Source organism: Lithohypha guttulata, assembly GCF_036872675.1.
Source record: "Lithohypha guttulata strain CCFEE 5908 chromosome Unknown scaffold_1, whole genome shotgun sequence".
Taxonomy (NCBI): domain Eukaryota; kingdom Fungi; phylum Ascomycota; class Eurotiomycetes; order Chaetothyriales; family Trichomeriaceae; genus Lithohypha; species Lithohypha guttulata.
Window position 1 is genome coordinate 447,269 of NW_027042750.1, and position 14,055 is coordinate 461,323.

General features: G+C 49.1%; 6 protein-coding genes across 6 annotated transcripts; 2 read left to right on the forward strand and 4 right to left on the reverse strand.

Annotated features, from left to right (window-relative positions):
- Nucleotides 1-224: 224 nt before the first annotated feature.
- On the reverse strand, nucleotides 225-2,765 carry LTR64_000162 (uncharacterized protein; the record flags this gene model as incomplete). Its single annotated transcript, XM_064894548.1, has 1 exon — nucleotides 225-2,765. One exon carries the CDS (start codon nucleotides 2,763-2,765, stop codon nucleotides 225-227), a length of 2,541 nt encoding a protein of 846 aa, XP_064757235.1.
- Nucleotides 2,766-4,251: 1,486 nt separating this feature from the next.
- Nucleotides 4,252-5,664, forward strand: LTR64_000163 (uncharacterized protein; the record flags this gene model as incomplete). The annotated part of the gene is made up of 1 exon (XM_064894549.1): nucleotides 4,252-5,664. The coding sequence occupies one exon, from the start codon at nucleotides 4,252-4,254 to the stop codon at nucleotides 5,662-5,664; it is 1,413 nt and encodes a 470-aa protein (XP_064757236.1).
- An 806-nt stretch (nucleotides 5,665-6,470) lies between these two features.
- Nucleotides 6,471-8,135, forward strand: LTR64_000164 (uncharacterized protein; the record flags this gene model as incomplete). Its single annotated transcript, XM_064894550.1, has 8 exons — nucleotides 6,471-6,542; nucleotides 6,592-6,610; nucleotides 6,655-6,943; nucleotides 6,991-7,394; nucleotides 7,483-7,547; nucleotides 7,637-7,738; nucleotides 7,797-7,970; nucleotides 8,016-8,135. 8 exons carry the CDS (start codon nucleotides 6,471-6,473, stop codon nucleotides 8,133-8,135), a joined length of 1,245 nt encoding a protein of 414 aa, XP_064757237.1.
- Nucleotides 8,136-8,201: 66 nt separating this feature from the next.
- LTR64_000165 (uncharacterized protein) lies at nucleotides 8,202-9,254 on the reverse strand (the record flags this gene model as incomplete). The annotated part of the gene is made up of 1 exon (XM_064894551.1): nucleotides 8,202-9,254. One exon carries the CDS (start codon nucleotides 9,252-9,254, stop codon nucleotides 8,202-8,204), a length of 1,053 nt encoding a protein of 350 aa, XP_064757238.1.
- A 376-nt stretch (nucleotides 9,255-9,630) lies between these two features.
- LTR64_000166 (uncharacterized protein) lies at nucleotides 9,631-10,407 on the reverse strand (the record flags this gene model as incomplete). Its single annotated transcript, XM_064894552.1, has 1 exon — nucleotides 9,631-10,407. The coding sequence occupies one exon, from the start codon at nucleotides 10,405-10,407 to the stop codon at nucleotides 9,631-9,633; it is 777 nt and encodes a 258-aa protein (XP_064757239.1).
- Nucleotides 10,408-12,390: 1,983 nt separating this feature from the next.
- LTR64_000167 (uncharacterized protein) lies at nucleotides 12,391-12,891 on the reverse strand (the record flags this gene model as incomplete). The annotated part of the gene is made up of 1 exon (XM_064894553.1): nucleotides 12,391-12,891. The coding sequence occupies one exon, from the start codon at nucleotides 12,889-12,891 to the stop codon at nucleotides 12,391-12,393; it is 501 nt and encodes a 166-aa protein (XP_064757240.1).
- Between the last annotated feature and the right edge of the window lie 1,164 nt (nucleotides 12,892-14,055).

Consider the following 14,055-nt stretch of genomic DNA (forward strand, 5'->3'; position numbering starts at 1 on the left):
ACCATATGGTGAAGATATCTGTCGTCGTCAAGGTCCATCTTCTGGCTATATATCGCTAGATCGCGAGCCATCCAGAAACAAGAAATACCACTATTACGTCTAAGGTCCGAAATTGCAGTAACATTTCAAATCTTTGTTCCTGGGAGCTGCCCTACTTGGCCAGCACACGATCTTGGGACTGCCATCACAACTTGATCCATCGTCAGACTTCTTCATCCGACCAGTCACACCCGTGAATATCGACTTTTGAAACCTCCGATCGTCTGCGCAAGCACATGCGTCGCCTGATTGACGTCCGCAGAACCTGGAGCCAGTGGCAACTTGACCGCATTTCGAGACTTCTTCGTATTAGGCGTCGTAGGCAGAGCAGGTAGATCACGATTCGGAGGCTTGTAATCTAGGCTGGGAGGAAAAAGCGGAATCGTGCCAGGTAATTCGGGCCGATGGCTGAGCAGACTTGGTATGTTCGGACCGTAGCTATAATTACGTGCTTTCGAGCTGGTGGTACAGAGTGGGTATAACGTGTCTTGTGGCTTGTCGTTTTCGTCTTCGTTCTGTTCGTCGATGTCTTCGTCTAGTCGTATTCGTGGTGGTAGAGCCTGTATACGAGTATTACGCGAAGCGGTAGGTCCAACCCACTGCCTTTCGTAATAGTCAAACATAGTTTCAGAGAGACTTTCTTCATCTTGTCTTGGCTCTGTGTATATACGGTGATTGGGATCAGCTGGGGGAAGCTGGATCGTTGAGGTGGCTCGTCCGTGAGCAGACTGGACTGTAAAATACTGCTCCTCATAGTCGTCATTCATCACTCGAGATGTGTTACTGAGGCTTCCAGCATGCGTTTGCTGTGCAACTCGGGACTGCTGATCAGCGAGAGAATGCTCAGGGTCAAGCACACGACAGTCCAATCGACTGGCGGCCCGAATTTTTTCTTTTCGAATTTCTGATTGTCGATCATCAGGCACTCTTAGAGCGCAATGAGGATAAGTGATTCCAGCTGAAGAGGACAGATGCTTGTGTATCGTTGCAGAAAGAGCGCTAGCTCGCATGCGATTTCCCGGCTCTCGGTCGAAGCATTGGATGGTGTTCTCCAAGATAGGTCCAATGGCTCGAAACAGCCCATTTCCCTCCTTTTTCATCTTCTTCTCTGAATCTTTGAGCAGCGTTTCCGCCCAACTAGCAACCTGTGACAAATTGGCGTGAAAACTGGCATCAGCAAGCCCTCCACCTCTGCCTGCTTGCGTGTTCTTCTTTGACCTGTGTTTTGCAAATGCGGATACTGTGCGACCACACATGACAGTGAAAATATCCATCGTCACAGCCGCGAGACCGAATATGTCTGCTGCCGTCTGATCCCGCGCAGAAGATTTCCAGGTTTGTACCATTGTGGTCTTGGTGTCCCCAGACAAATCGTATATTGGTTTCCTAGGAATTGCTGATTGTCTCCCAAGCTCCGACGAATTTGACGATCGTACGGATAAGTTATCCAGTCGTCTAGATAATGTCCGCCTGGGTCGATCCGCCAGATGGATCTCTTCGTTCCTCTGATTTAATCTGCTTTCAAAGTTTCTGATTTGTGCAGGCTGATCCGAGGATAAAGAATTGTAGGCAGTCAGCTTGAGCCTCGAATGATTGCCCCTGAATGCTGGGACGAACGCATACCCACTGTCTTCGCTTTGCATGCTATGACTTCTATCCGTAATTGATGGATCCTCGTGCCCACTCTCACGAGCAGACGATCCATGCGATCGAGGTGGTGGAAGCCGTCCAGCTGCTGATCTTCCTGAAGAAAAAGCCGATCCAGATCCAGCATTTTTGACCGTCAGGCCTCTTTTCCAGAACTCTGGTGCGGCATATTGATAGGACTCCAAATCGTCCCTCGATGTAGGGGTGCCAAGTAACCAGTCACCTTCAAATTGTCCAAGACTTATTTGATGGTACTCATCGATGCAAATTCGAGATGGTCGAACAGCTCCATGATAAGCGCCATGATGATGCAGCCAGGCAAGCGCGTTAGCAAGGCAATGTGGCCACGTAAGCAGGTGTTTTCGTCGCTCGTATTTGGGTAGTGCTTCAAAAGCTTTAGGTGTATCGCTCAGAAAGCTCTTCAAGACATGCTTTGTCACAGGAGCTAGAAGTACAAACATACGATCATGCTGAGTATATGATCCGAAGATAGATAGAACGTGTTCGTGACTGAGAGGCTTCGCACCTGCTATTTCAGACAGTAAATCGAGCTCTTTCTGTTTTCTCTTCAATGAGAATTCTCGGCGAACCAGGACCCTGTTGACTGGTGTAGGCAGTTGCACTGCCTCATGTTCACTCACAGTGCTAATCGATTTTTGCTCAATAGGTTGGATTGGCACAAACTCTACCTCAGCATAGCGAATGTGTTCTCCCTCACGTAAGACTCGCACCATGTACTTGAATTGTTGACGGAAGAACAACTGATCAAGAGCACGACCACCGTTGCGAGATAGCCTCAGAGAAGATACCTCATCTTCTGTAAAGGGAAGGAAATCATCATCGTAGTACTCGTCGATGAGTCGGAAGATCTGTTCAGGGACACCAAGATCAATCAATATCAGAAACAGTCGTTTTGTCTTTGAAACGATACGCTGAGCGTAAGTATATCTTAGCGAGTTGGCGCATTCGGGAACGACCTCTTGCGCAGCTTCTCCTAGATGTGAGTATGCAAATTGTATTGTAACCGTTGTTTCGATCCTTTCGTCTGTCCAAGTATCTTGTCCAGTCTTTAACGTCATAGTAGATGCGCTGCGGCCCTGTTGTGTGTGATGGAGGCGAAGACACACAGTGCCGACATTCTTACGGGCCCAATATCGACAACGATCTTCGACTGAGAGCACAGTTTACAGGCAAGGTCGTAATTTCAGCAGCAACACTATCAAGGCTGGGTACTGACTCAGCCGTGATACAGCGATAAGCCCGTTCACGACGGTGAGGCCTCACTTGATAGTCCCATGGACTGGTCTGGTCCAGTCTACGGGAATTTGTGGAGTAGTGACAATCCCAAAGCCATGGTGCCGTGGGTGATGCTCCGTACATGTGGCATCAGATGTGACACATTATGGCTCATATTCGACATGCCGGGTTCACAATTCTGTCCCGAGCTGCTGTCGGTCAAATGCGATCATTTACAAGTGCCAGTAGTGTGTGCACCTTTCCGGTAATCGATCATCCACATGCATCGCGCGTTTGCAATAATATGCAAGTTGACAGGATCTGACACACCCCATGCTCTTGGTGGCACACATTGTGTTCTGACAGGCGGGCACCGTTGCCAAGCGCACTCTTGGAACCGAAATCACAAGCTAGTGGTGACGCTGCACAGACCAGGGGTTTACTGATCACAGTTGCTATTTGCAATCATTATGAGTATCTGTTTGACCTAATCAGTCCGTAGTGTACTACAACAGTCCTACTGTGTAGAAACGGCGCATGGGTCCAGCACCTGTTCCTAGACCACGTCGCCTCTTTTGGTCGCAAGTGTTCCTCCGACGACGCGGATCGACGCCACGCGGTAAGTGTGCAGACAAGGTTCCGACTATATTTTGCATGGAGCTTTGTCCCGGAGCTTGGCTATGTTTTAGCAAACGTGAACCTTGTGTTCGGAGCAAAATTGATTGCACACTGGCTCGATTTTCTCTTATCTGTGGAGATCTACGGGGCCGGATGCAAGGTCGGCTGCGGATGGGAATCAGCTAGTGTTTAAATTTGTTCCTCGCCTCATCACGCTTTGCTTTTTGTCAATCACAGAGGAATCTTCGTCCTCTATTCGCTGCAATTCCGAGGACAACACGGTTAAGGCCAGAAGTAAGTCCAAGATCAACTTCAAACAGAAATGGCTTTCAGAGATAAGGGAGGACTTGCAGATATACTCCTTCTCAATAATGAGGAGTCTACCAAGACAGTAGTTGGTAGCGAAACACCTGCTTTTGTCATGTAAAGTAGTGTCTCTGCATGCACTGGCCTTCTGCCTGACTTTCTCTTTTTATTGCTACCATCGTCTTGGCTGTGTTGTATGTGCACATAGAATATTGGCGTAGCCTTGGCCAAAGTACGCTCCTTTTTGCTCGCTGAAACATACACAACAAGTGGCAGGATCTTGTCAACAGCCTTCTAGTCAGCTTGGACTTACATCCATCTCGGACTGGTAGTCAGCCATAGTCACCACAATCCTACGATTGACGACACTCAGTGAGCTGGCAAAGGACACCCGTACACTTCAGGATGTCTACCACTAGCCAGGTAGAATATGAGGCCGGAGACATTGCATGGATAATCACATCTACAGCTTTGGTCCTTCTCATGGTCCCAGGCGCAGGCCTCTTCTACGCAGGTCTGGGACGTCGAAAGTCAGCACTATCTCTGTTCTTCCTCCCCATCGCAGCAGCCTGCATCGTGTTTTTTCAGTGGTTCCTCTGGGGCTATTCATTGGCTTTCTCCCACAGTGCAAGTGCCTTCATTGGCGATTTTGCGAACGTCGGGTTTCGCAACGTTCTTGATCGACCGTCTGTGGCCTCTGCCAGAATTCCGGACCTTGTTTTCGCCGTCTACCAAGGTCAATTTGCGGCACTGACCGCAGCGCTGGCTATCGGAGCAGTTGCAGAGCGTGGGCGTCCAGCTCCAGCTCTGCTGTTCGTTTTCGTTTGGACTACGCTTGTGTACGATCCAATCGCATGCTGGACATGGAACCCAGCAGGTTGGGTTCTCAAGTTGGGAGGCCTTGACTTTGCGGGTGGCACACCGGTCCACATCGCTAGCGGGTCTGCGGCACTTGCGTATTCGTTCATGCTAGGCAAGCGACGTGGCCATGGCACATTCGAGTTGAACTTTCGACCACAAAATACAATTCTGGTTATCCTGGGCACCCTCTTTCTGTGGGTGGGGTGGTTTGGATTTAATGCTGGCAGTGCGTTGAGCGCTGGTATGAGATCTGCTATGGCTGCTGTGGTGACGAACTTGGCAGCCGCAGTTGGTGGTATAACGTGGTGTGCTATGGACTATCGACTCGAAGGAAAGTTCTCAGCAATTGGTCTCTGCTCTGGGGTTGTTGCTGGATTGGTGGTCATTACTCCTGGTTCTGGATATGTTCCACCTTGGTCAGCCCTCATCTATGGCGTCCTTGCTGGTGTCGTGTGTAATTATGCCACCAAAATCAAGTTGTGGATCGGAGTGGACGATGCGCTGGATATCTTTGCTATTCATGGCGTCGGCGGCTTACTTGGTGACCTTTTGACTGGGCTATTCGCAGCAGACTATATTGCAGCCCTAGGTGGCACCACGATCCCGGGTGGCTTTGTCAACCACCATTATGTGCAACTGGCGATCCAGCTCGCAGACGGAGTTACAGGAGGAGTGTACTCTTTCGTTGTTAGCTGTGCAATTCTGTTTGTAATCAGCTATATCCCGAGTATGCATCTTCGTGCGTCAGATGCAGACGAGGTTCTTGGGATGGACGAGATCGGTCATGGTGAATTCGCATACGATTACTGCGAAATCGACCGAGATGTTGCAAACAGTGTCGAAGAGACGATCGCGATGCGTCAGGATCGTATGAGATATTCGCAGAGTGAGGTGAGGTTTGATGCTGATGATATCAGCTTGCAACAGTATGCTGTACGACCAGGGACAAAAGAGTAGTTTTTGTGACTCATGTGTCCTGTGTATTGTTATTCTGTATGTAGATAGTATATTTTTGTATACATATGACCAGTAAGATCGAACAGACGAGCCCACGTCGATCTTCGTGTGGCTTAAAAATACTGGCAATGACCTCCCTGGCAGCAGGGCAGGTACTGGTGAGCATTCTGTTGCCTCAGGCAACCCTGCTGTCAACCACACTGAATGCTTCAGATCTTCTGCCCATTGATCTGCACTCGTGTACGCGGTCTTGCTGCAATAGTCCAGTGAGTGAGAAGCTCGTCTTACAGTGCCAAACCTTGCCTCACAGCTTGTTAGCTAGCTGTGAGTCGTGTCATGCCTTCAGAGAAGCGGGGTCTTTCTACAATCCAGCCATCATTGATCTCTCAAATCGTCCCGCTGGAGATACTTTCGGCTGCTATCACATCATGCCGAAAATCTTGAACTTTGAATTGGGACAAAGCCTTGCATCAAGTGCAACAACTTGAACCAAGAGCTGTCCATAAGTAGCTGCCAATCTGGCACTAGTGTGCAGCTGATAACAACGCGGAGAACCCCTGCACAAGGTTCTGAGCTCCCATAACATGCATGTCATTACGAGCATTGGACCACAGAAACACTGCGGACATGCTCGTAAATATGACTTTCGGTATTCGTACTCGTGAGGGGTCAAACGCGACTGATCTCCCCGCAAGATAACGACATGTAACATACAAGAAGTGCTAGGAAGTATTCCAAGTTACACCTGACACTTGCGACGATTCGCCGTCAATAGAAACCATCCAAGGAAAGTACACATAGCAGATATGCCAGGCAAGATCCGAACAGCTCTCAAGGTCGACCTCGACAAGCCTGCGAAGGACCAACCATATCTTCACGTATGAGTCCCATATCGTTCTCCGTATCATTCTTACTGACAGAACAAAGAACAGATGGCATCCTGATGGTATGTTGTTCTGCAACCCAGAAAACCATTACTTATACTACTAGTCCCTTTCTGTGGTACTATTAAAGATGGAGAGACTGTGAAGATCGAATGTCTGGACTGGACAGGCGGTCAGATCAAGAACGATGACAGTGCCGAGGACATCCTCAACGTTGATCTCACAAAGATTCACTACCTGTCAGGTCCATTCGAGATTGAAGGTGCAGAGCCTGGTGACGTCTTGTTAGTCGAGATTCAGGACGTGCAACCCTTTGAGGATCACCCTTGGGGATTCACTGGCATTTTCAACAAGGACAATGGTGGTGGGTTCTTGGACGAGATTTACCCTGAAGCGTGAGTGCATTCGCTCGGTGCTTCCAGTGCAGAGTTGACCGTGTCAGAGCGAAGGCCATCTGGGACTTTGAAGGAATCCATTGCACCTCTCGCCATATTCCTGGTGTAAAGTTTGCTGGTCTGATTCACCCTGGCATCCTGGGTTGTGCGCCGTCGGCTGAGATTCTGGCCGAGTGGAACAAGCGGGAACAGGAATTGATCTCGACCACATCCCTGACACGAGTCGTGGCGGAACCTCCTCAGCCAAAGAACGTTCACGCTGGTTCAGCATCAGATGACATCTCCGAAAAGGTCGGCAAGGAAGGCGCACGTACTATCCCTGGTCGTCCTGAACACGGCGGGAATTGCGATATTAAGAACCTCAGTCGAGGCAGCAAAGTCTACCTCCCAGTCCACGTCAAAGGTGCTAAATTCAGTGTTGGGGATTTGCATTTCAGCCAGGGCGATGGAGGTAAGTAGTCTCAGCAATCCCCATCCGCACATCTCTAAGCACGGTGATCGATGTCTAGAGCACGATTTCCAGGCTAACGTGTACAAAGAAATCAGTTTTTGCGGCGCGATCGAGATTGCCGGTGTTATTACCATTAACTTTAAGGTCATCAAGGTGAGTAACCACAGAAAAGCTGACCAACATTCGTCTAGGACTGGAACGCGATCTCAACAATGTGAATCTCCAGCTGACGTTGCAAATAGGACGGCCAGGCACAGCTCGGTATGGTCAATGGCAAGTCGCCCATTTACATCCCAGGACCAGTAGAGCCGCAGTTCGGTCCTGGAAGGACACTCTACTTCGAGGTAAGCAAGCAAAAATGGAGCGGTTGATATAGATCCAGTTGCTGACTAGGCGCGATAGGGCTTCTCGGTCGACGAACATGGTAAGCAGCACTACATGGACGCAACGGTAGCATATCGTCAGACCTGCCTGAGAATCATCGAGTATCTCAAGAGGTATGGGTACAGCGAATACCAGATCTATCTCCTGCTCAGTTGTGCACCTATTCAAGGCCATGTCGCTGGCATAGTTGATGTGAGATACTGGCTGAGATCTCCGAAACCTGGCTAATATGTTCAGATACCCAATGCATGCACAACGATCGGGCTTCCGGTCGACATCTTCGATTTTGATATCATGCCAGGAGCTCCTGTCAAGAAGCTGGATCTTGGCTCTTGCCCAATGGCATACAAGAAGTAGGGTTTTCAGATCAAGAAGTGAGTGGTATCTTGGGGGCTGCTCCTAGCAATCGAACGCAGAATTGTGTCAGCTGAGCTGTCCATACTCCTTCTCAAAATCTGCCAAATCCCAGAAATCAGACCAGACTGGTCCCCTGACTTTTCCTCTACTGTCAAACTTGACGCCTTCCCTTTTCAGCAACTCCACCTTCTCGTTCTGTTTTCCTGTCAGTTTCCCATCTCGTCCCCATTCGCCGAAGAAGCCTCCGATCGTGCCGTCACTCGCGAGTACTCTGTGGCAGGGCACGTCAGGTGCAAAAGGATTGTTTCGCATGCCGTTACCAACAGCACGAGCGACGGATTGGAGATGTTTGGCTAGAGCTGCGTAAGTGGTGTACTTTCCACACGGCACGGAGAGGAGAGAGATGTATAGACGACGGCGGAAAGGTGTCAGACTAGGGTGTTCGTGTATGCGTTTGAGAGTATTTCTGATTTGCTCAGGAGTTAATTGCGATGTGACATCGAGACTCTTTTCTAACTTTGAGCGCGGCTCTGTGCTGTCGTGTTGCTGCTTCTCCTCCTCATCGTGGTCGTCGTTGGCATCGTCGGCGGATGCAGCAGGTGAAGGCAATTGCTTCGAATCTACCTTCTCCAAAGACTCGAATTCTAGTGTGGCCTGTTTCTTCCCATCATCCAGCTTCGTCCTCTTCCCAGGTGATTGTGTCTGCGCACCACTGACTTCACTATGCGGCCGCTTCTTCTTTTTATCTTCTGTCTCTTTGTATTTGCCCTCATTTTTGCCTCGAGCCTGCAAACTCATCCTATCAAGCTCCATGAGGTCGACTTCTCCCCTCTGTATCTTCTCTCCCAGCGCAATAGCAGCTTTCAACTGTGGGCCATTCATGTTCTTCACAGCTGGCTTACTCAGCACCTTGTCCCATTGAACATCTTCTCCACTAGATCCAGCACCTTTGCCAATAACGTTGTCAAGTATGATACGAGCGAAACAGTGATCGAGCGTTACTGGCCATCTTTGCTGGCTTGGGTCTTTAGCGCGGGCTAGTTGGGGGAGAGTGGTCGCATAAAGAGTTTTCCAATCCTCGCGTAGATTTTCAAGGGTTTCATCTTGCATGCTAGACATGACTTTAGAAAGAAAGACGTAGTATGCAGTAGTGCAAGTGTGTAACATCCTCTACTCTACTCGTACTCTCGAAATTGCGGCGATGATGTCAGCCCTACACGACGCGTTGACGCGTCCACGCGTAAAGCGCTGATTTTGAGTCCGGCGAAGCTATTGTGAGGCAGTTTGCATCACAACATCAACGCGATGATTGTCTCATGATACTCGAGCGTGATATATAATCGACTGGCCAGGTGTGCATGAATTAAGTATAAAGAAGGTCTATGGAAAACCTGAATGATACTCCCAAACCCAGACACCAAAGCCTCGGGATACTGATAAATTTGTTCTAGGATGACAGTGATGCTCAAACCATACGACGTTTACCCATGTTACCTTAAACTCCTCCAAGACCAACACCAACCATAGTAGGTGCACCTCCTCCCGTGGCGAGAGGACGTGAAGGTGGACCGACAGGCGCATGGTGAAAGCTAGGAGATGAAAGAGCACGAAGCCTGTCCTTGAAGCTTTTTCGTCTGGGCTGCTTCTCGTCGGCATCATCTGTGCGAGCTCTTGGAATACTGTCCAGCGTTTCTCCAGTACTGTATTTTCTGGACAACTTGCTATTGGCTGATGAGCTCGCCCTACTGCGACTTTTCTTCTCTTCGAGCTTCATGTTCTTTTCATCGACCTTTTCGAGTGCCTTGTTGTGCTTCTTCTTGATCTTCTCAAGCTTTCTCTGATACTTTCCATCGATCCTCTGCTGTTGTTCCCGCCGTTCTCGGTTCCCACATTCATTTTGTTCAAGCCGATCGCAGTGAGCATAGTGCCAGGACGCTGCCTCTGCTCGCTTGGCTTCGTACTTCTTGTCAATGGCGGCTTGACCTTTTTCAGACAGAGATTCCTTCCTTGAGTGTTTGTGGAGTGGAGCTGGACAGCTGCTGCTACTGCTGGAAGATGTTGGTTGCTCTTGTGGTAGCTCCCGCGGTTGTTCTTGCGGTTGTTCTTGCGAATGCTCTTCGCTTTGTGGGTTCCTTGTGACGGAATGCTCATCGTTGTCCTCTCGATTAGCGGCTGGGTTTGGCTGGTGGACAGGAATGGCGTCGGCTTCGTGCCTTGCCAACGCTATCTGTCTTTGGTTGGCCATCATCATGTACGATGGACTGGTACCCATTATTGTCACAAGTATCGGCACTTGGTAGGTAAGATAGTAGTTCTAGCACGATGGAGGATATTGTTGAAGAACACAAGATGAAACGTTACACTTGAATCTCAATGGGGGTCGATGCTGGTGCATGAAAAGGAAGATAGACAATGCAAGCTGAGAAATGAACCTGTTCAGATTGCTCCTGCCATTATCGTCTTTGATATTGCGGCAGGAGCTACCAGGTGTAGAACCACTTCTGTAACAATGGTACTATCATGATAATGCAAGTTTTCTTCGCCTAGTCAGCCGGTGCTTCAAACATCATCTTTTGTGCACTGCAGCAGTATTGTCAATTTTTGCAGCATATAACGGTCATGGCGACTCCTAAGAAAAGAGCAGTAAGTGGAAATGGGCAGCGGGTTGGGAGGCACATCAACGTGGCTTCTTGCACCCTGTGCCTTTTATTCCGGAGGCAATTTTCTCGAACCATTGCGAGGCATGATACATGCCTGACGTGCCCAGCCAAAGCAGTATTTGGGTTATTGCTGGGATTGAGAATTATTAGACCGTCGTCGAGTACTGAGCTCGCGCATCTCGCACCTGTACTACCTTGCCGTACTACTGTATGCCATATACCATCATAGCGCAGCACGCAGCGAGACGCGTCAATCGACTTCAGTGCTCGACTACGTTCTGGTCATCTACTTCGTGCCTCTTTCCCGATTCAGCTACGATGTCGAAGCCATTGCCCAAACACGGTGCATAGCTTGTGTACATCCATGGTCTCAAGATATCGTGGATGACGCTCCCTCGAGTGAGGGGTGGTAGTCGAAAAGCATTACCACGTTCTGAACCTTCCAGAGCACACACTTCAGAGACACGGTCGACGTCTGCACTGCCCTCTGGTGGTAGTGTACTGCTTATTGAACCCTTACCGACTCTACTGATGACTTTGTTGTATGCAGGTGGATACTCTTATGCTGAATGTACAGCGTTGAGCTGTCCCAATAAGATTGTGTTAGCTTCGAAGTCATGGTCTACATACAAGACGAGAAGATTACTGCTTACACGAAGAGGATTTCTTGAAGTCTCGTCCAGTCCGAGAAGCACGTGGGCGCTGCACACCAAGTGTGAAGTGATGATATGTTTGTTTGCTTGACTTCGTCTGCATACAATGAGCGCTCACCAACGCGCCTGCAATGGCTATTTAGCATGGACTTACGCATGAGGACAAACTGGCTCTCGTACCACGTTTCGGTACGGCGTCTTACGCAACAATAGCTGGCGTCACCTTGTCGATATAGCAATGGTGATGAGAAGGGCTGTTGCTTGCATGGGCTGTGCTTAAAATAAATTTACTTACACAGGAGCCGGCAAAGCTGGACACAAATGACAGGTAGCAGTTACTCAAGTCGACCGAAAAAACAGTGAATCTACACAATCACCGCTATTCTTCATGTCTTCACCAGACCGTACGAACGTACCCGTGGAAATTTTATACCAGGACAACGAGATAAGAGCAATAATCTTCTCAAACCGATCCGGCAATACTGGCACAATTCGAGATACCAGTAAGCTAGCACAAGCAACGACCATACCATCAAACACCATGCTTCGAGGTCCGCCTTGCAACGACCCTTCGTGCTGTAAGCCACAGGAAATAAATCTGACAGCGAAGGACGAGAAGGAACAAGTACAACCCCCGTTATTGAGCACGGAGGTAGCTTTACTCATCTATCTAATTGCCATGGTTATTGCGGTAACTCTTTTCTGGTAGACCACGGACACGAATTCGGAGAATCAATGGATTAATCAGAGTAATTCTGTCGCTCTCAAAGATGTTTGACATCTGCTAACCTTTACAGATATTCGATCCAGCCAGCCTGAATACCACGAGATAGTCTTGTTCCTATACCTCGATACCATCATAGCAATTGACACCATAACGCCAGACATAGCACTTTCCTATCATCCTGAACAATTTGAGAAGTAATGATACAATGTTCTCAATCACAACGTAAACTCAAGCCTATTCCCAGCATAATCCCTCGCAAAGAATCTATTCGGAAAATCACCTTCCTTCCCCTGCCCACCATTGTCCGCTCCAGGCCTATCACACTGCATCGGAGCTCCTTCCTCCCCATCCTCATAAAGTTCCCACAACCGTCGTTGCAGAATATCCAGCTTCTCCTGCGACGGCACTTTGAAACAAGGATGTCGCGGTGATTCGCTTTGAGCCTTGAGTTGTGCTTGGCTGAAGTCGTGTTCTGATGTTACGTGTAATTGCTGACCACTATTGCCGATGTTGAACCACATCAGGTGAGCCTTCTTCGATTCTGGGACAGGTGTTGGCTCTAGGCCGAGGACGCCGTAGTAGAATGCTCGCGCTAGGTGGAGGGTGTGTGGCTGGACCAGGAAGTTCACGTGGTCCCAGCCGATGACGAGAGGTTCGCATTCAGAGTCGTTTTGGCTGATCACTGAGCTGTTCGAGCTGTTCACTGTTTCCGACATGTTGGCCTTGCTGATATGATAGGAATTGTGGGGGAACAGGTACGTAGTAGGACTACGTGTAATCGAAAGATTGACTGTGAATCAGGAAGAAAGATAATATGCTATAATGAGTGTTGTAAAGAAAATTTTCGTCTAGGTCGGCAGACACTTTTATGTTCAAACTGGCAGCTTCGCAAAACCGTCACAAGGACAAACGCCATAGCTCGAATCGTGCTTGCCAAGCTACTGTACCCTACGAGGCTGTTGTGTACCCTGTTCTTCTGGCTGACGTCGTTTCTACTCGAGTATAAGCCACTGGTGACCAAACATGCATCAACGCATTGACCAGGGAAATGATTGCGGGGAACCGCTTCCTCAATGGAAACGTTTTGTGCTCTTGGGAATCACTGACGCAAATTAGATTCTCGAGGCACCCAGTCGCGAGTAATGCGGCATTTTAAACAGGCGCATCAACTAGATTGCCGCCTGGACCAGCCCAAATCTGGATAAATCACCTCGTGTCGTGGCTCGTTCTACATACCCGGAGCTGGCAAAACCTTGTGCGAACGCGGTCAGAAAGTGCGAGATGCGCTCTTGTGAACACGAACTCAGACACATGACCTTATAGGTTTGTATGGACGGAAAGCCTTGAACAACCCACGTCAGTGGACAGGACAGTCGTGGGGTCATGCAAACACGTTGTGGAAAAGTACCAATCTCCCACACCAGTCACATTCAGAATCCCGCGGAACGTGGCTCCGAGACGAGCCACTAATGCAATGCATCGTCTCACCTGAACTGATCTGCGACCCACAGATACAGCTCCGCTGGGCTTTATCCCGGTTCCGCGTGGCTCGCTCAACTCAAGTAGCATTTCTCCGTAAACACCTTTCATTCAACTGAAGAGTGGCCGTGTCACTCACACAAAAGGCGAGGGACAGTTAAGTTGGTCGATATATGTATTCTGCACCAGATTCCGAAGTCGGTATACAAACAAGCCAGAGTGGGAGAGGACGTCGTATGGCGCTAATACAGGCAGACACATTCGAGGTCCTTTGATCAGATGTACTTCGAGGACAAAGTGGTGCACATACACCCCACATAAATCGTCATCAAGCATAATTCCGGCTTTCCCTCCCGGCAGTCTGTGCTAGCTCGACGTGGGGACGATGTTACTGTCGCACG